At 37.0% G+C, this 20,204-nt stretch overlaps 1 protein-coding gene across 14 annotated transcripts in view; it reads left to right on the plus strand.

The window, feature by feature from the left end:
* The window catches only part of SHLD2 (shieldin complex subunit 2), a 41,227-nt gene that overhangs the window by 10,306 nt on the left and 10,717 nt on the right, over positions 1 to 20,204 (plus strand). For 9 of the 14 annotated variants that reach the window (XM_056352728.1, XM_056352724.1, XM_056352722.1 and 6 more), the window contains 4 exons: positions 13,388 to 15,895; positions 16,702 to 16,809; positions 17,616 to 17,810; positions 20,044 to 20,178. In XM_056352728.1, coding sequence (XP_056208703.1) covers positions 14,374 to 15,895; positions 16,702 to 16,809; positions 17,616 to 17,810; positions 20,044 to 20,178 — 1,960 coding nt within the window. In that variant the 5' untranslated portion in view covers positions 13,388 to 14,373. The other 5 variants (XM_056352727.1, XM_056352719.1, XM_056352717.1 and 2 more) reach the window with 4 other exon arrangements.

The following is a 20,204-nucleotide window of genomic DNA, read 5'->3' on the forward strand; positions in this document are numbered from 1 at the left end:
TAGGACAACCAGCCAAAATCAAAGTCCTTATTGCATCAGTGCTTGTAAAGCACTACTAATCCTAAAGATGCATGGCAAGCTTTCTTCCAGTAGTACTGCTCCTGGCAGCTAGTTCTTGACTGAGAAGTCAGTATTTCCTTCTTAGGATAACGGTGTCAGACTGCTCTTGAATTATCATCAGTACTTTTATTGGTATAAAGCATGGTGGCAAGTTTCTATCATGGAGCCTGGAGCTAGACTGGAAATCTAATGTAATGTGGAAAGCCCTATGTAACTTTTAAATGGGAACACCTTCAGTCCCCACTAAACTGTATTTGGATTTATACAGATGAGCAGTTGCATAAGCGAAACCCTTTCTTTCAAAGTCTCAAGGTTTCCCCACCAGTTTCTAAAATCCTAATGTCTGTAAGTGAGATTTTTTTTTTTTTTTTTCTTTTGGAAAGGTAAGTTTGAGTCAGGACTGCTTTTTAAACGGTCTTTTATTTATGGTGTTTACAGTCTTAAGAAGCTGGGCTCTAACTGGAGAGGGGAAAGCTTTGCATAACACCACCATTCTGTACAGCAGAACGGTACAAGTGGCTTTGCATTGCTCAGCAGTGGAGGACACCACTGGTGGGCAGCCTCTCTGTTTTTACATGGTCAGTGAAAATCTGAGATGCCTGCTAAATAGTGTGTGATTTCAGGGGTACTTGGGGAATGTTACCTGTGTAGACTAGCTTTCAGGATCAGGATTTCAGGCTGAAAAATTACCTGGATTTAAAGTGTAGGTACTTGTATTCTAAACCCTAGGTTTCCCAAGTTAAACCGATAATATGCATAGATAAAGGGACTTGGCAGCTGGTTCCCATTTAGAATTAAAAGTTTTAACTTCTTTGAGAGCTGGTAGAGTAGAACTTAGTTGTTTGCCAAAATTAGAAAGGAGCAACAAGTAACATTATCATGAACTATACAATAATTACACAGTTCTTAATTTTTATACATGATGATGCTACTTCTTCCATCTTTATATTTGCATTTTTAATGAGGAATACAATTTAAATGGACACTTCTTTGGATGTTTTTCTCCTCAGCTTCATCAAATCAAGTACGTGCACATGCTTGTTTGGTGAAGATTAAAGCCTTGCATCCATACCCCATCACTTACTAATTTTGTCTCATTGTGATCTGACTATTCAGTTTTCTGCATAGTTTTTCTATTGGCAGCTGCAGCTCATAATATATCATACAATAAATACATTGTAATGTCATGCAAGTTCCTGTTGAGAAAAGCATACACTTAATATGTTAATATTTTACCTCTCACTTGCCACTGCATACCTGGTATTTAATGAATTAAAACTATATTTTGGGGAAGATACCGTCAATTATTTTTTTAATCTGATTTCCATACCGTAAACTGAATCTCCATTTGTTGCTTTTTAGATTCATGCTGACAAAAGTCGTAGCTTAGCTGTTTGCCTTTATGTATTTTTCACTTAAATTTTTTGTCTGCTCCAGTGTTTCATAACAGTTTACATGAAATGTTGCCATACTTCACTTAATGTTTGTTGTTATTAGCTCATGGCTCCTAAACTGTCATTAATTTGGATGGTATATTAGTTTTAGCTGCAAAATAAAGCTTATATCTATAGTGTAAACATCAATGTAATTATTGCAATGAGATGTCAGATAACTTGGAACATTAGCTAATAAGATAGAACAAATTGTACTGCTTTTTAAACTCCTTTCTGTCTGGTCAGTAGTAAAGGTTACTCATCTCTGGAGAAAGATAATAGGTTGTATGTTTAATGTAATAACTTTTTGATTCTCTGCTTTAGCTCCTAATTTTAAAGTCTTTTAAAGTAGGCATATATAAACAGATCTTAATGTGAAATTTATGGGAAGAACAAAACCAATGTGTATTTACTCATTACCTGTTATTTGCTCAGTCCTATAATATCTGATTATTTCTATTTCATGTGCTTCCACACACAAGTGATTAAAATCTGGAGTTACTCAAATCATTAGCTAAATACATGGAATGGTTTGATATGGAATGGGTAGCAAGTTTTTTTTCACCTGTATTTCTTCCCCTCATTGCAGTAATCACAATTTGTTACCTCTCATTTTCCTCTTTCAGATCATTGCAGAAGGTAAAATTTACCTGTATGCACGTGACGTTGAAGTACTGCGAGTCACACATAGTTGTAACGGTCTTTCTATTGAAGTATATAAGTTGACATAAAATAAGGGCAGGTTAGAAAAGACTATTCAGAACTACTTTAGTGCTAAAGTAGTTTGGGTATTGTGGCATTAAACAGAACTCTTCTTAAAAAGATACATTTCTAATGTAGACACTGCCATTTCTGTTCTACCTGTAAACTTCCTACTAGTGTTTTTTCAAAATATTTTTCTGAAAGCTACTGTGATTGTTAGCTTTGTATTGTAGTTTACGTGGTTGTGTGGATAAAAATTTTGCTAGCACACTGGTAGCCTCGTTGTGTACACTGTCAGTCATGCTGTTTCTGTACTAGTAAAGATGACGTATAGAACTTGCCACATTAGGCAGATGAAAAATTGTATTTGCATGCAGGATTACAGTTCTAGTACACAACGTATTAAGCAAATAATTAACACTTCAGTACAAATACTTAAGAGGAAAAGGTTCAGGGGGGACCTTATCTCTACAACTAGCTGACAGGAGGCTGTAGGCAGGTGGGCATCAGTCTCTTCTCCCAGGTAACGAGAGAAAATGGCCTCAAGTTGTGCCAGTGGAAGTTTGGATTGGATATCAGGAAAAATATCTTTGCTGAAAGGGTGGTCAAGCATCGGAATAGGCTGCCCAGGGAGGTGGTGGAATCACCATCCTTGAGGTGTTTAAAAAACACATTAGATGTGGTGGTTGGGCACATGGTTTAGTGGTGGGCTTGGCAGTGCTGGGTTAACAGTTGGACTTGATATCTTCAAAGCCTTTTCCAAACTAAATCGTTCAATGATTGTAAATTAGGTGAGCACTTATTAAATCTCCAGTCTTTCCTCATTATATTGAATTAGAAGCAATTTATAGTTTTAATTCAGCTTGGAGCAGCTGCTGCGAGAAGACAAATGGATAAATAGATAAACATTTATAGTTTCCATCCTTAACCCTTTATACTTCAGGAGCTTGGAAAGTTACACAGCTTAAAACTTCATGGTTCCTTCATATTTTTGTATTGCTGGTTTTATAAACGTGGTTTGGTGGTTAAGATTGAGGAAAGCACCTTTCTTCAGAGAGAGGCTGGTGTACTCTAGGTGAACAAAGTGGGTTGCTGATGTGTGTGAACATGTTAAGTCTGCATACACTTGGCTGAACTTTCTCCCAAAACACATGATGGAAGAGTTAGGGTAGGCAGAATATTCCCAGGTATTAAAATGGTGAGGGGGAGAAATGATCTTGAAAGCTTTTCAGATTAGCTGTGAGTCAGCAGATAGGGCTAGTCTCAACGCCTTAATGTAGTACACCTCAAAAATGAGGACTACGTAGTAGTGAAGTAATAAAATAATTTGTAAAAGTTCTTGAATTAAAGGCAACAGAGTGAAGATGCACAATAGTAGTTACATTAGCATGGTACAGAAGATAATTGAGGTATTGCCTCTAACATAAAGATGGTGAAGAAAATGATACATCTTTACTGAGAACAAGAAAAGGTGTTTATCAGTGGTTATGCAGCTATGCGCTATGCCTTAAAAAGCAGAGGGAGACCCAAGATGGCTTTGTAACACCATACCTTGAGTTTTTTTATTTTGCTTGAGGTGTTTTCAGACAGCCGAATTACCATGGAAAAGGGTAGATATATGTACAGGCCATATAAATCAGTGTTTTAGGCATTTTTTTCACAGATCTTGTTCAGTTGTGATTATTTCACTTTAACTTTTATGGGCAGAGTAGGATAGCAATTGTCATCTACAATTCTTTGAAGTATAATCCATCAAATTATTTTGGATAACTAGTCTATGTGCATTGCTGCTTTGAAGTCTGAGAAAAGTTACCCAATGAAATAGGGAAATTTGCATCTAAAAGGCACCTTTGGCTCAGTCAGCTGTGTTGATAGTTACTCAGTGTCACCTGTTCTCTGTTAAAGCTTAACCAGTTTGCTAAACTAACATCTGTCTAAACCATTGAAATGTAAAGGCTTATATATTAAAAAGCTAATGCTAATTTTCTTTATGTATCATATTTTAATTTTAGCCAGGTATATGCTAAAAGACTTCTAAACTTTCCTTCTGTTTCAGAAGTTTGACTGTCATTTTCATTAACTCAAAATACTCTGAAATTTTTATCTTGTTTTTTCTGCAGTGATCTGGTAAATTAACAACTTTACTCCTTAGCCATAATACCTGCGAAAGAGCATTTGGTTGGCTGACGTTCATACAGTTCTGTAAAGAAGTTGGTAGGTACATTGCTTCTGTAGCCACAATAAGGAGCAAGTGTGTGCAGTGAACCATCTGTGATCTTTGTAGCGCTCTTCACCATTGCACAGAGCCAGCTTGGCCCAAGTCTGAAGGTTATATTCCCATAAGGGAGCTTTATCTCTGAAAAAAACTTAAACTTCTCAACTTCTGGACAGAAGAACTTAATCTTTTTCAGTTGTTAAGGCCGAAGTGTATTCTTGGAGTGTGCGTATAGTGTGTGCAATAGGAAGATCCTAAAATAACCTTGCAATGTCTTTGCATTTTCAGAAACAGAAATACTCAAAATTTGGATATAAAAGTCAGTACTGGCACATTCAACATCTGTCAAGTGTTTTATTTAAAATACAATGCTTTCATCAGAAGCATGTGTTACGAACTTTCCTTTTGAGATGTTAGATTTATAGAAATATTCTGTGAAGCCAGCTTTCATCTTACTGAGATATGAAAGTATTGGAGAGATCAGCTATTTAGTATCCCAGCTCACCAGTTACTTTGAACCTCACAAACATAAGCCAGTGATACCACATGAAGGATGTATACTACAGAAACAGATAATGTGCAGAATGTGTCTCGGAGTGGGGAAGGACTAGAAGAGGTCTGGTGCTGTAGGTTCAGTCCTGTCAAAAAATACTTGCTGCTGTTTCTGTTTACAAGAAGGTTAAATATTTGCTCTCCTGGAGAGATCCTGCATAAACAGTGAGGAGGTAAATGAACTACTGATTGAGCTATTGGTCTAAAGAGGTCTTGTGGGCTTGTATGCCATCTGGCTGCTTCTGGAGCTGCTTCTGTAGTTTCTAGTTTTGCAGAGCCTTGGAGCATGTCTTGACCTAGTGATGACTTGTGTGTTCCTAACGTAACTTCTTTGAGTGGGTGGCAGGTTTTTTAGTTAATACATCTAACTTGAATTGTTTAGTGATGCTGGCAAATGAAAAAATACTGCGCTTGCCTTATATTCAAGAGGAAGTGTGGCTTTTGTTAGTCTACTGCTAACATACCCACTGGTGGTGGAGAGTGGAAAATATTTTGCTAACAGTTGTAAATTACTGATTTATCCCACCTAAGTGAAGTTATGAATGATACCTTCTCAGTACTCTCTCCCACAGTATAAAAACACAAGCAGAGTCTTGCCTACAGCTGTTGTCCAAAACATTGATGATATGTGCAGTCAGCATCCATTTTTTTTTGTTACAAAACCTCATCTTTTTTGAGTGAAGCTGTTGTACGGGTGAGAAAATAATAGTGGTGGCTTTGTATTTTAAATAATTTTTTTCTGCCATAGCATGGAAACTACATACAATATGGGGGAGTAAATTCTCTTTCCCAGGCCACTAAGGCAACTGCAGTTGAGACATCAGGCTTTGATTATGGCTATCTGTGTGCTATAACCTGTTAATCCCTGTGATGTATGTAATTGTGATGGAAGATGGATTCCAATAACTTCCATAATGTGAAATACCAGCTCATGTGATTTAAGCCAAAAATTTTATTTATTATTATTTTTGAGAAACACACTGGATTTGTGTGGGAAGATGTACTTATTTGTATTATAATGCCTGCACAATATCCTACTGATGTTTTGGCATTTGTGTTACTAAGTCAAGCCAAAAGGTATTTGCTGTTCTGGAAATAGATTTTACAGAAATCCATTCAATCGAAGCCCAGTGAATTGTTGCTCAATTTAGAAGACAGTTCTATTTTACTGATTAGTCAAAAAAATTCAGTTTAAGAAAACAGAGAAGACTTAAAAGAAGAAAATAAAAGCTGCTACTAGCGTGATATCTTGGGGTTTTATCTACCGATCCTAATAAATCAAATATACAGGCAGTTAATTTGATGGAAATAGGGCTATTGTGATCATGTTTCTTTGACCAGTTGCCTCACTTTTGTCTTAGGTCCTGTATTGTTTTATCAACCTTAGTTTGTCAGAAGATTTAATTCCTAAACCAGATATTCATTGGTAATGATAACCTGTGGAAGATTTTCTGCAGACTTAACCATTTTTCTTAAAAAAACCCTTGATGATGTCATTCTAAAACTGTGAGGCTTTTGAATATGCTGAAATATGGAAGAATATCTTTCTTGACAGAAAGTATAGAAGTTTTAGTTGTTTAAATAGTTCTCAAATAAGGGTTTGGGGAATGAGTATTCTTCAAGAAAACATGCACAAGCACTTTTGTATATCTGTCCTTTTACCTTTATCTTTCATTCCTACTTAAGAGGTCACTGTTCCTCAGAACTTTTAACTTCTTTTGTTTGTAACAGCCACTGTATGTTCTTATCTCCTTAATTATGTGGGGTTTTGTATTGCAAAACAAAAATCAATAAATAGCATTTACCTAAAAGTAGATCTCGCAAGGCACAAAGGCAGTGAGGAAAGAATTACCAAGTTAATCACAAAAGCCTACTGCCTTTACTGCAATTTTCAAAGGCAATGAAGACCATCTCAATGGCTGAATTGAAGTGTATTATCAGTGTTCAGATTTTTGCATCATCGAAAAAGTAATCCTTTTAAAATAAAATGGCTGATGCAGCTGCTGAGTAGATGTCTCCATATGATCCAAGCTTGTATTTACAGAAGAACTTCAAATAAAGGAAAATATTTTCCTTTTGGACCACAGTTTTAGAAGCCACAGGCCTTGATCCTGCAGGCAAGTAGGTACACATTAAATGTTAACAATGCCATTTGGTTGCTTGCCTTAGTTATTATTTTAATAGTTATGAAGTACAATGGTAGTGTTTCTAGCCTTTTAATCAGTATTTTGATTTAACTTCTGAAAAGCATCAGACTGTATGGAACTTCTCAAAACACTGATTTTCATTTGAATTATCAATATCCCTGCTGATGCTGCAGGAGTTTTTAGGAAAGTGCCTAAATCTTAGGTGTTTCATATTCAAAAAAGCGTTTTGTTACTAAAAGTGTTGCAGATAATGAAAATTGCATACACATTATTTTATGGCTATATATTACTGAATACAGCTTTTATTTGCAAACCAGCAGTGCCTGTCTCGAGGCCAGATGGTTTTGTAGTCCTCTGGTAAGAGCCAGTGACAAGAACTAATTGCTTAATGCATTAGTATCGCTGCTATTTAATATAAATAATAAGTGCTAATAGAAATTACTTTCTGTTGAATAATAAATCTATATTCAGCTATTATTTAACAGTAACTTCATACTAATTATTACAGGTACTGCTGTAGGAATGAAGGTTTGTGATTTTCATGAATCTAGATACTGACTAGCAGGGTTCTTGCTCTACCACCATGTCTGGTCAACAGCTGCCTCTGCAATGTGTTCCAGACATGTTATTATGTGAGCAAAATAACCATCTTGGAGTAAACTTACTTTTGCTTAAACAGGTCAGTTATAGATAGGACTACAGGGTTTGCCTGAAACTTTGTATTAAAATTTAGATACAGGCTATTTGGTGATTTTTACCACCACCAAACAAAGGGTGACAAAAATAAGACCTGTATTACTTATCCTATCAATTTCTGCAGTTGCCCATGTGTACGTGTACTTTCTCCCACATGGGTGTTCCCTTGACTTCTTGTAAGGTCCCACTAGCCTAGTCTAAAGCCAATCCGCTTAAATCCCCTTGATCTGCCATCAATTTACAGGTATAGTCTGATGTTAATACATCATGATGATACATCGCTCGCTTAGGTAGAATATAAGATTGCTTCAGCTCTAAGTTGCTTAGCTTGATCTCTTCTGGCAGTTTTTATTTTTCATTCAGTTCCTCTTAATACATACAAATATTTGGACGAAGCTTCTTACTCATTTGGTGGATAGGTGATGTTGCTGGTATATTGATCCACTTGCAGTGCCAACATGAGTTGTTGGCATAAAGATCATCTGTCTCTTTTCTTGCACAAATTGCAAGCAAACATGGAGTATGTTCATCACTTCATCCTGGTGTTGTTTCAGATTCTAAGTGTGTGAAACTGTTATTACACTGCTTGTTGTTTGTTCCGTTTTTCAAGGTTGTTGTACAGCTACAGCACCTGGTTCTTAAAAAGGCAGAGTTGAATTTTGGAGGGAGATTGGAGCAGTGTGGTAAAAGTGCCAGAAGATTTCCCTGTGATGTAGTCAGAATTCTGCATCCAGAGGTTCATTTCTAATCTTCCTTTGGTTGGCAAGTGTCCTAGTAGATTTTCTACTCTATCGTCAATTGGGATGAACTGTTTAAAAAAAAAAACAAACAACCAATGAAACAACCCTACAGCTTGAACTGAAAGCAAACACTTTGAAGATGGCTGTTAGTAACTCGTTTTTTTCTGTTGTAAGGTCAGTGAAACAGTCCTTTAATTTTGTTTATGCTACTGATAGAAGTGTAAAATCAAGCATGCAAATGGAGGGAGGGGAGAGCTCAAAGCAGAAGTTAAAATTTAGAATTTAAAGAATATCCTACCTTACGTATTTGTGACCTACAGGGCCAGCTTTTCATCAAGTAAAGAAAGATATAATTGCTTTTGCATATTGTAGGAATCAAGTTAAGTACTTGCAGGTTAGGGTGTTCATCATCAAGCTGTTACAAATTAAAGCTGCAAGTTAAGAGAATATATAGAAATATGTATTTCTATATATTCTATATAAATATATATATTCTTTTATGTGTCTACATATAAAAGAATATACTGGGTTTATCCCCAAAAGCTTAAGTGTTGGGGGTATATGAGAATCTCACAGGGGTAAAGTTATTCTTTTGCATTATCTTGCACTAATCTGATACATCACTGTTATTTCTGTAATTTTATTTGTAGCTTGAAGCTGCAGTCTGTAACAGACACGAAGAAACCGGCACCCAGAGGTGGAATTAGTGTGGTTTACTTCCAGTGTATAGGACTTACATAAAGACTTGATGAAGCTATATTTGGATGTAACTTTTAAATTTAGGTGTCTGACTACCATTAATATTCAGGAGTGATAGGAAGTTACTTTGGCGTAATGCTTAAGTGATTATTGTGGTGAGTGAATACTATAAATGAAGAGTGAAATATGAAATAAAAGTAATGGCTACTTCTAAGGTATTTTAAAAATAATTTAAGACCATGTACGTGGCATCGCACAATGTGCTTCGACTTCTAACTATGGGAAGAGGATTTTAAAAGTTATTTGTAATTGTTTTCCTATGTGTAGCAAATTACTAGAGATTAACAAACTGTTAATGTCATAGTTCTTCATTTTAAAAACCTTTAAATTTAGGATTCCTCTCTTATTGTTTAGGTCAGGGGAAATACACTATATACCACAATGTATTTCTTGTAATGGGTATATTAAACTTCGGTTGCAATGTCTTGCAAATGTAAAACTTGCTGATGTAGTTACTGTGTTTTAATAGATCATTGACCCGTCAATCAGACTCTGACCATTTCAGAGATAAAACGCTAGGCTTTCATTGGTCATTATGAATAGAGCACCTTTCCACAAATTAAGAAATGGTGTAATAATTAACAGGTATAATGGGTATGTGCATTCAGGTTTCAGTTATATCTTTATGAGCTTTAGCTCCTGTTATCTTTGGTGTAGTTAACCCCCTGTCTACCCACAGTTAACTTACCTACAGGATAAAAATGGATTTGTTTTCTGGCAGTGCCATTTTGCTAATAGGATAGGATTTTGCTCGTTTTTTTAAGATCTGTAACGAGCTGTTCTTTTAGACTTTTTCTTTAAAACAAAGCACATAACTTCACTAACAAAACTCAAGTAATAATACTGTTCTAAAGAAGCATAGCAAATGCTTTTGCATGCAGATAATTTAACAGAACTTTAATTTTTTCTGATTCAGAGACTTAAATGATTGTAAGTAATGATGATTTCTGGTGCTGGAGTTTGGTATCTTTGTCCTAAGAAGTAATTCGGAAATTGCCAAAGCAGGTCATTCAATAGTGAACTCATTCGGTGAACTAGGCAGAGGTCACTTAGCAGTCCTAAGGTCTAAATATCTCAAGAAAAATGAAATTTTAAGGTTTTGAAAAGATAAATGATACTTTAGTTGCAAAAATTTGTTAAATAACCTCAAGATTCAAATGTTTTTATGTAATATAAGTGCACTGCAAAATATGAATCGGGAAAGAAAAGCTTCAGTTTAGAGAAGTTACAGAACTGGAAAGTTAAGGAAAACTTTCTGAATTATATATAACTACTTAATCTTTAAATGTGACAAAACCCAAGAGAAGTGATAGTTAAAATGAGAGGCTGATAAAATACTGCATAAATGGAAGTTTACCAAAGTATAGAAGTTATTTCTGTTTTGACAAGTGTTTTCCTATTAAGGTGGTGTTGGCATCTTAGTATTATTAATCTGATTTCACATGGTTTTATATGCAATACTGGTTCAGGTGTGTTCTTATTTAGCATGTGAGTCTCTATAAAAATGTGTTCCAAACAAACATCTTTAGTAAACTCATTTTTGTGCTAGAAGTGGCATAGCCATCATCCTATTGTAAATTCAATTTAAACTACTTCAGGGAAATTCAGTTGCTAATGACATTGATTGTCCCTATATGTGCAGCAGTAGATCTTGGAAGTGTTAGTGTTTGCGGTCAGTAGCTCCCAGATTTTTTTTCATTGGTGGGGTTTTACTGTAGTAAATAAGTTACTGATTATTGTTAATAATTTTGGTCATGTCGATGTTACCTAAGTGTAAGGTGTGCTTATACAAGCAAGTACTCAGGTACTTGTCTAAAAAAGTGTTTTCAAAGTACTTCTTTCATACTAGTCACAGATCTTAATGTGTATTTATACATGTATTTGTAAGAGGATGAGTTATTCTTGAAGAAAATGCAGAAATTTTTCAATTGTACTTGGCAGTGTCATGCCTGCTGTAACTTGAGTCCAGACCACTGCAGTTGCAAGAGGAATTAGCTTTTTTAGAGTATATTGTGAGACTGCCAAGATCTTCCAGGTCCACAAAAAGAGATCGGGGGGGGGGGGGGGAGGGGGGGGGGGGGAGGGGAGGTGGAAGGGCACAGTATTTGTCTTTTTTCCTTTCCTATTTATAATATTTCAATATGTGTCCAAGTAGGTAGTTTAGTTATTCATAAAAGATGAGGGGTAGTGGGGTGTGGTCAACACATTTCTGATCCAAGAGCGGCTTACGCTGAGGCTCTGGAATGCAACCTTCCCTGTTCCTAACACTGTCCTCATAAACCTTCCAGTTACTTGTTCCTTTATTTCTAGTAGTCTATTCTTTCATTAATCTGATGCTGTGATGTACCCTTCCTTAACTGGAAAGATGGGTAGATCCATAACTACCCACCTATATATATATATATCTACATACTTATATATGTATTAAAAAACCTACTTTTTTTTGCTATATTCTGATCCTCACATGCATACTACTTAATATTGTAGTGCACACAAAACTACTTGAAGCCAACCACAACTAATTAATCCGTAACAAATAAAAATAGTTCAATAAAATCCTGCTGTAATCTTTTATTTTCCCAGTTCTTCTATTTTGCCTGTATTTAAATCTAAAAGTAAGACTCCTGTTTTGCCACAAGGATCTTATCTGAGTGTAAGAAGAATTACTCCAGTTGAATCTCGGGAATAAAAACAGAAAATAGATTTTTATGAAGACCACAAGTATGCCAAGGTAGCAGCTTTGTCTAATTCGGACTATGCATAAAGAGTTTGTGTGTATATATACTGAGAAGAAAGTCTGGGGCTGTTGGCATGCATTTAGATTTACACATTGTTGTTTTCATAGACTGGTAAAGCTTTTCACTAACAATAATACAGCAGTGCTAGGGAATTAAACCAAAGTTAGTTTCTATGGTTTGAATATGGGGATTAGAATTACACACGACCCCCCTATGCTTGCATATGATTCTTCAGTGATGTTTTTCCTTCAAGTCTTAACTGATTAATTCATTTTTCCACCTTGATTATGGGAAGAATCACCTGGGCGAGGGACCGAGCGCTGCCCCAGCCAGTGTGCGGGTGGCACCAGCTGGGGGTGTCGATGTGCTGGGGGGCGGGGGGCTCTGCAGGGGGGGCTGGGCAGGCCGGGCCGAGGGGCCGAGGCCACTCGTACGAGGTTCCCCAGGGCTCAGCGCCGGGCCCCGCGCCGGGGTCACCCCAGCCCCGGGCAGCTGCGGGCCTGGGGCAGAGCGGCTGGGAAGGGCCCGGCGGGGAAGGGCCTGGGGGGGCTGGCTGGCGGCCGGCTGGGCAGGAGCCCCCCGCCTGCCCAGGTGGCCCAGGAGGCCAGCGGCACCGGGCTGGTGCCCGAAACAGCGTGGCCAGGGAACAAGCGACAGGACACATCATTCTATGAAATTGTTTAGTCTTATCAGTTAGGTTGCACTTCTGAAGTTCATGTAGAGCAGTGGTAACATTTTCTGTTTGTCGTAGGGGATCTGTTACTGAGGCTGTTTTGACATCGTTATTGGGTAGCTTTTTATCTACAGAACTTATTAACATCACTTCTTTAGGACTTCATCCTCACTGTCACTTTGCTTTGCCTTTCTTTTCTTACGTCATGAATGTTGAACTGCAGATTCTGTTAGTTATTTGTCTATTAACATTCTTTAATTACATAATTGAAACCTTTTGTATGGGAATTAGCCTTTAAAAGTTGCATTCATATGAGGCTGAATTCAAATGTACAACTACAGAAGTTTGGATACTCTAATCATTGAAGTATGAATTGCTTTGCAATGATCGTAAAACTGAGCAATACCAGTTAGTGTTTTGTAGCTTCTTTATCTGATAACATATCCGGTTTTAGTGGTTGTATACTGTTTTTTCCAGATGCAGCTATAATATACCAGAGATCGGGATGTTTATCGTTTTTCTGTGTTACTGTGAGTTTTATGAGTGTGCAGAGTTATCGACCCCTAGCGGGTTGTTAGGAAAATGGCCGTTAATTTAATAATTGCTAAATGAAAAATGTAAGTACTTTTCAGTGCTGTCTTTGTTTCAGTGTTCTTTTTCTTCTGTTTGCAGCTGGATTATCTCCCGGAGTTCACTACTGGTGTTCCGTTTCCTACCTCTGCAGAATTGCCTATTGCAGCAACTTCTATGAACAACACTCCCAAAACACGTAGCTAGGTGTCTGCATTTTAATGAACACTTGTAGGTGTCGCTGAGTATTTTAAAATCAGACTACAGCAGAAATTTAAAAAATCAGGGGTCTTTTGTGCTGTGTAAGGTGGGCTTATCTTTAATTAGCTAGAAAAGCTAGTAGCTTCTTGGGTAGTATGGTACTATTTAAATGAATTAAAACAAATTATGAGTCATCTGCTCAGGTTTCACTGACCTCTTAACTGACTGTTTATTTAATAATTATAATTTATCAATAATATCATCAAGCTTTCCATTTCCTAAAACAGTCACTTAACACAGTATTTTCATGCTAAAACAGCATGTAAAATACTGCATTTGTAGAAAATTTTAAACTAATTATTAATAGCTCTAGTATTTTTAATCATTTAGTTGAAATTGTAGTTTTCTGGGAGATTAAGTTATCTCCTAACTATGCTGTGTAAGTTTATTACACCCATTTATTTCAGATTAAAATTAGGTACTGAATAGGGAGTTCACGTCTGACTGGCTAATTAGCAATAATAAATGAAGATGCGTCTGCTCATGAATTAAACTTAAATTGAACTCCACTATTAACTCTGCATCTGCTATATGTTTTCAAGTATCAGAATGAGAAATTAAGCCCCACTGTAAATTCATTTTTCTAAGCAAATTTGATACAATAAATAACTTCCAGTCTTTTCTTTGTGTGCATTTTAATTTTATAGGCTTTAGGTAGTAAACTAGTGGTTTTACCAGTTAAATTATTAAATACTCCTTTGAATTTTAGGTGTGTTTAAATTGTAAAGAAAAGGCAAAATATATTTTTTTGCATTTACTAATATTTAGTATTCTGCCTATTACATAAACCACATTGTTTAAAGTCAGACTTGGCACAGCAATCAAAAATGACAAAAAGACGTCAAATTCATATTTTTGTGGGAGCACCCAACATTCCGAGCCTAGTGGAGATGTCAGAACAAAGTAGTTCAGCACCGGCTGCTGAAAAATGGAGGGAACTCCGCTGTTGGTGTGATACACATAGTCTTTTTCCTGGAAAAGTCAAAGATGCTGACCACTTAATGTTTCAGACAGAAAGCTCTATAGTCACAGCAGTTCCTACAAGTGATGACAGCTCTAAGCAGTCTGAACAGGGGAGATTAATGGTAGCAAAAGAGATTTTGACATCTCTTGTGCCTGCGGCAGTAACTTGTGCCAGCACACCTAAAAAGACCAAAAGTTTAATTTATTCTGATTGTCAGATATCTACAGATAAATGCGCACATGCAAATGTGAATCAGGCTGCAAATCAACACTTTGCACAAAGATTTGCAGAATCAACTAGACAATATAAACAGTCACATGGTGGCTGTTCAAACCTTACTGAAAGAAAAGCCAGTCACGTAGAATTTAACAGCTCTTACATTTCTGATTTGGTTGCCAGTACTAAGCAGATTAGCGTACATCTAAGGTCTGTGGGAGAAGTTGTTCAATCAGATTGTAGAAGTGATTGCCGTGAACATCGAAGTCAGTATCTGGATTTGTTTTTCCCTCAAAATCGAGAGTCAAAACCAAAAGGACAATCAAGTGATTGTTTAGACTTTGCAGTGTCAACAGACACTGAGTTCCGTAGTATAATAACTTCAAGTCAGATGGCTGTTTTTGCATGGGGTAGGAATGAGATGCGGAAAAGAACTGTAAAACTGTTGGAAACAGAAGCAGGCAAAAAAACTGAAAAAAGGCAGTATGATCAATTCCAGTTTGATCCTGATGTTGGAACATGTCTTAATGTGGCTGAAAATGAATATAAGGAAGAGTATACAAGTTCCCTTGAACTTTTCAGTTCTGAGGGTGATGCGGAAAATGTTTGCTTTGAAGCTACAAAACAAGAAGGAGCTGCTCAGGGAAACACAAAGAAGTCTCAAGAACGTAACGTTCCTGCTGAGCAACTTGAAAATGAAATCCATATTGAACCACTGAGCTCAGGAATATTGTGCTCTCAAGTAGACAGTTCTCATAAGATCTGTTCGGAAAGAGCCCACCAGTATGAAGATTCCTTTCATATTTTTCCTCCAGCATTTGAAAGACGGCTGAAACCAAAGAGAGCTAAACTGAATTCTTCCCCAGCTGGTCCTGGGGTGAGAGTGGATCAAGAGAGGATGGCAGAGTTCAAGAAGCTTCAAAAGAAACTAACACCACTTAAGAATTGTTGCTGCAGAAATCAAAAGTACAATGTTTTGGTTACAATAGTACATCCCTGTCATATCAGAGAAATACAGATGAAGACTAGACCAAAATCTTCATGTACAATTCCTGTAGCAACAATCGTCGTTATTGACCAGTCAGAAATTGAGAGAAAGGTGGTGCTGTGGCGTAGCGCTGCGTTTTGGTCACTCACCGTGTTTCCTGGGGATGTTGTACTGCTTACAGGTGAGAATTCCTTTGTTTCCCTTTTTAAAATGTGGGTCTTAAAAATGCCTATTTAAAGTAGAATGGTGTGTAACCAGTAATTTGAAACTGTGGCTAAGCGTTTGTAAGTATCTTGCATTGCTCAGCATCACTTTGAATTTTCAGTCAGCCTGCCAGCGGAACATCAACGGTCTCATGGAAGCTTGCCTGTCTCTTCTGTGTAGTCTTTGGTCTGAGACACAGGAGTGCATTGATACTGCAGCAGTGCCGTAGGTAGTCAGTCTTATTTTCTAACCTGTCAGTGCTTTAAAACAATTGTTCCTGAAAGGTGTAAGTGCTGCTACAAACCAGATATGCTAGTTGTTCAATGGATAGACTTTTTTTTGTAATTCTCCGCTGTCGAGCCAGAAAATCATGGTGATCTGTTCAGTCTCAGGGTGAGAAATAGTTCTTGTCTGCTTAATCATTCTTATCTCAAAATACATCAAAAGTCTTTCTGAGTAAGCCTAGTACTTAGTTACTCATTCTGAAATGTTGCACAATAATAATTCACCAATACAGTCACCCACTTCACTTATACAGCACCTGCTATGAGACTATTGAATGTTTTATATGAATTGAAGAATTACGTCAGACTACTGAGAAAATTTGATTAAGTCATTGTAAAGGGTGTTGGCAGAATAAATAAAAAAAAAAATCACTTTGTTTCCAAGCGATCTCTTTCAGTTTTTCACACCTGTATGCATGATGGTTCTATAGTCAAGGAAAGTGTGATGTACTTCAATATTGCCAATACATGAATAGATAAGGCTGCTTCTTTCTTGCAGATTTAATAATGTATGAAAATCTTTGGTGTGGAGAGATCATGCTGCAGTCTACATTTACCAGCCAGTTACTGAATCTGGGGAACTGCTCAGCTCTCAATCCAGAAGAATGTAAGATTGTAGTGCATAAGCTTCCACAAAAACCACAGTTAAATAGCTATTTAAAGTACTCATTTTCTTGGCAATACCTCCTATACAGGACAAAACGGAAATGTGAGCAACAGAGCTATAAAACGCTACAGGAAAGTATGACAGGAACACATGTGGGCAAGATGTTTGGCATGATGATATCAGATAGGCACGTGAACTTTATGGTAGAGTTGGGTGGTTACCATTCAAAACTCTGAAAGACTGAATTCTTTGAGCTTAGTTTGAGAAAGAGCAGTTATTCCAGCACTCAACCATAAGATGTCTGAGATTTCACGAGGATTAAATTCTTTGCAAAAACTTGAGGCTTAAAAAGTTAGTAGATCCATTCAGGGAAAGTAATTCATTGCAGGCGACTAAGCGTGAAGTCTTTAAAGATACGTGAGGATACAGTAGAAGTATCACCATGAACGTGAGTTACTCTTATTGTCTTCCTGATGCTCATTATTTCCAGCTGTTTAAGGCAGGTGCTGAGGTAAATGAACAAGAATAGCTGTTCCTACCAAGCTGTGATAAAATTTCTCTCCTATTTTTAGTGTGATTTAAAATATTGTACTTGGCTTAACTGTGGGATGCTATCAAGGGAAGGCAGATGAAGTGCGGTTTAATTTTGGATGAAGTGTTACACATCTCAAGAATTTCTTGCCTTAGAATTATTGTGAAATAGTTTTGGCTTTGTCAGTATAAATTAAGTACCAACTGATAAATTTTGTACTTCTAAGCTTAAAAAAAAAAAAAGTGTCCCTTTAACTTTTTTTATTTTATTTAAGTTTGTCCTGTAGTGGATGGTGATGCTCTCCATGGCTTATTGTCATACGTATCATCAGAATTTCCACACTTCAGAGACATTCCACGAAGGCAAGTTCAGAGTCTGGATAGTGTTCAGTATATGCAGCTAGACCAGCTCCAGCCAAATACATTGGTTCACTCAGTCTTGAAAGTTATCAACATTGCTGTTTTAATAGGTAAGTTCATGCACTGGACTTCGACTTCCAAAACTTCAACAACAGGTAAAACTTAAGTAGTAATTTTGCAAGGCAGTTCTGGTGATTTCCCATTCCATACACCAGTGTTTGACACGGGAATCACAAGGGAAACGTCTGTAACGATCCACTCATGGGAGGCATAGCAAAGAAATGGAGTTAAGGACAGGGAGAAAATAGTGACCGTAGTTAGCTGCTGAAAGGAGGTTACTACACACTAGTGGTGATGGATAGCATATGTGCCTGTGGGAGCAGCACGCAGGCGGTGGGCACGGAGTGTTCCTGCTCACCGAGGGATTTGTGTGTTTTCCCTAAGGAATCGGCACTCACCACCGGCTGCAGTTACAAGTGTTTTGACTTGTCAGTGAGATAGCTTGGGCATCTCCACAGCTTCAAGTATCTTAAGTATGAGGAATGTGGGCTTGAAATCCTTCTCCGGGAAGATAGGTGTGTGTGGCAGGAGTGCTGAAAAGAGGAAGATACCGCAGTTACGGTGGAGGAACATAAAGGTGTTTTTTAATGGCTCTTGAAATTCAAGAGGTACATTCTTGCTGTAGACCGCTGCTTGAAAAAGGGGGCTGGTTTATGAAAATGTCACGTGGGACAGTCAAGCCTTACTAATTCAAAGCTTGCCAGCCAACTACCTTCCAGGTAAACATCCTGTCATTAAAGGAAAATTTGATTGCACTGTAAATCATGTGGTTTTCAGAATTAAGTTATTATTTTAATCCAATGGTTTAGGAATTGCTTGCCTTTCTTACTTTATAAAGGAGCTGTGTTGCTCTTTATAATGCTTTATTTGGAACAGTTCTTGTTTGTTTCTATTTTTTCCTATCTGGGATAGGTTTTTAAAGCTAAGCATTCCTGGTTTCTTAAGTACGTGTGATGTTTCTTTATAATAAACCTTACTTGTGTGCCTTTCTGTAAAAGTTCTTTTTGATTTTTCAGCACTGGAGAGTGCACAGTATGAAACTGCTAACATGTCTTACTGTGATACTCTTTCTGCATAGGCTCAACAGAGACCTGCCTCATCAATATAAGTTTGTCTTGGAAATCCGAGTTTCCTGTATATTTTTATTGTAAACTCTCCTCTTCCCCAAAGAATCATGGTCAGCAGTCCGTGTACTGATTTTTATTTTTATTTTTTTAAGTTTATTCTTCTGTCACACATTAATTTTCTTCTAATAATTAATGTAGTTATTTCAGGATTCCTTTTGCTGAAGCGCTTTTCCATGTTAAAATTGAGGATTTGTTTCCATTTCTTCTTGGGCCTTACAGCTGCTGCCTAGCCTCTTCTTCCCCTCTGAAGTGAACAAAACCAAATTTATTTGGGGCATTCTCAGTATTTCAAGCAGTGTCTTTCCATGGTTTTTTTTAACTTGTATTGGGCAGTTAAAGATCACCATTCACACCTGGAAAAGGACTCTTCTTCCCTTTTTTCCCTGCATAACTGTTCTGATTATCTTTTTTTTACAGTACCACTGTTTCTCTGTGCTTGACTTCAAGCTTTGGCCACAAATTTGATCATATTGCACTACCATCTTGTATTAGTAAGATTCAAATTTTTACCCACACTGTCAATATCATGTTTATTAATTATAAATGGAGAATTTTGAAGATGGAAATCTTTATAATTTATTATTATACATAAAATCTTAGAATTGTTAGATATTTCAAGCAAGAGCTCTTGTTCAAAAATTATTTGGCTTTGAAAAATACTGTATTTTTAGTGTGGAGCTTAATTGTTTCAGTATATATGTACTGTTATTAATCCTCTCAGTGGGATTGTACGTGATTGTAGTTTTCTTTTGTGAAAACTCTTAGAGAAATGTTTCTTTCAGTGTATTCCACAGAAGTTACAGGAACTTTAACTTCCAGCTATGACAGTTTATTGCTGAGAGATTGAGTATGATTTCTTTCCATTTATACCAGTCAGGATGCAGGGGAGCTGAAAGATGCATGGATTGCTAGGTATTTAGGTAGATAAAGGTAAATTAGTATACTTTGTGCATTCCTTTAAACTAGGTTTGTGTTGCTGAAGAAATCAGATTGCTCTCATTTTGTCCTGAAGAAATTGTAGGTGTGTTCTTGTTTACTTATAGTTGTACTGTAAAATAACATAGCTGCGTGATTTCATCTTAATATTGAGGCACATGGGGTTTGCATGTTTATATGCTGTTTACTGTAGAACTCACATAATTTCAAACTTTTTCAGAATCTGTGTATAGATACAGAGGTGGCAACCAAAAAAAAATTGTCCTAACAGTAGAACAGAACAGAGGTCAGCACTATAGGATGGTACTGTGGGGAGCAGGGGCTGCCTGGTGCCCTCAACTTCAAAGGAAAAAAGGTAAAGTCCGTGTACCTGTAGGTAGC

The sequence above is a fragment of the Falco biarmicus genome, chromosome 9 (genome assembly GCF_023638135.1).
Source record: "Falco biarmicus isolate bFalBia1 chromosome 9, bFalBia1.pri, whole genome shotgun sequence".
In the NCBI taxonomy this organism is placed as follows: domain Eukaryota; kingdom Metazoa; phylum Chordata; class Aves; order Falconiformes; family Falconidae; genus Falco; species Falco biarmicus.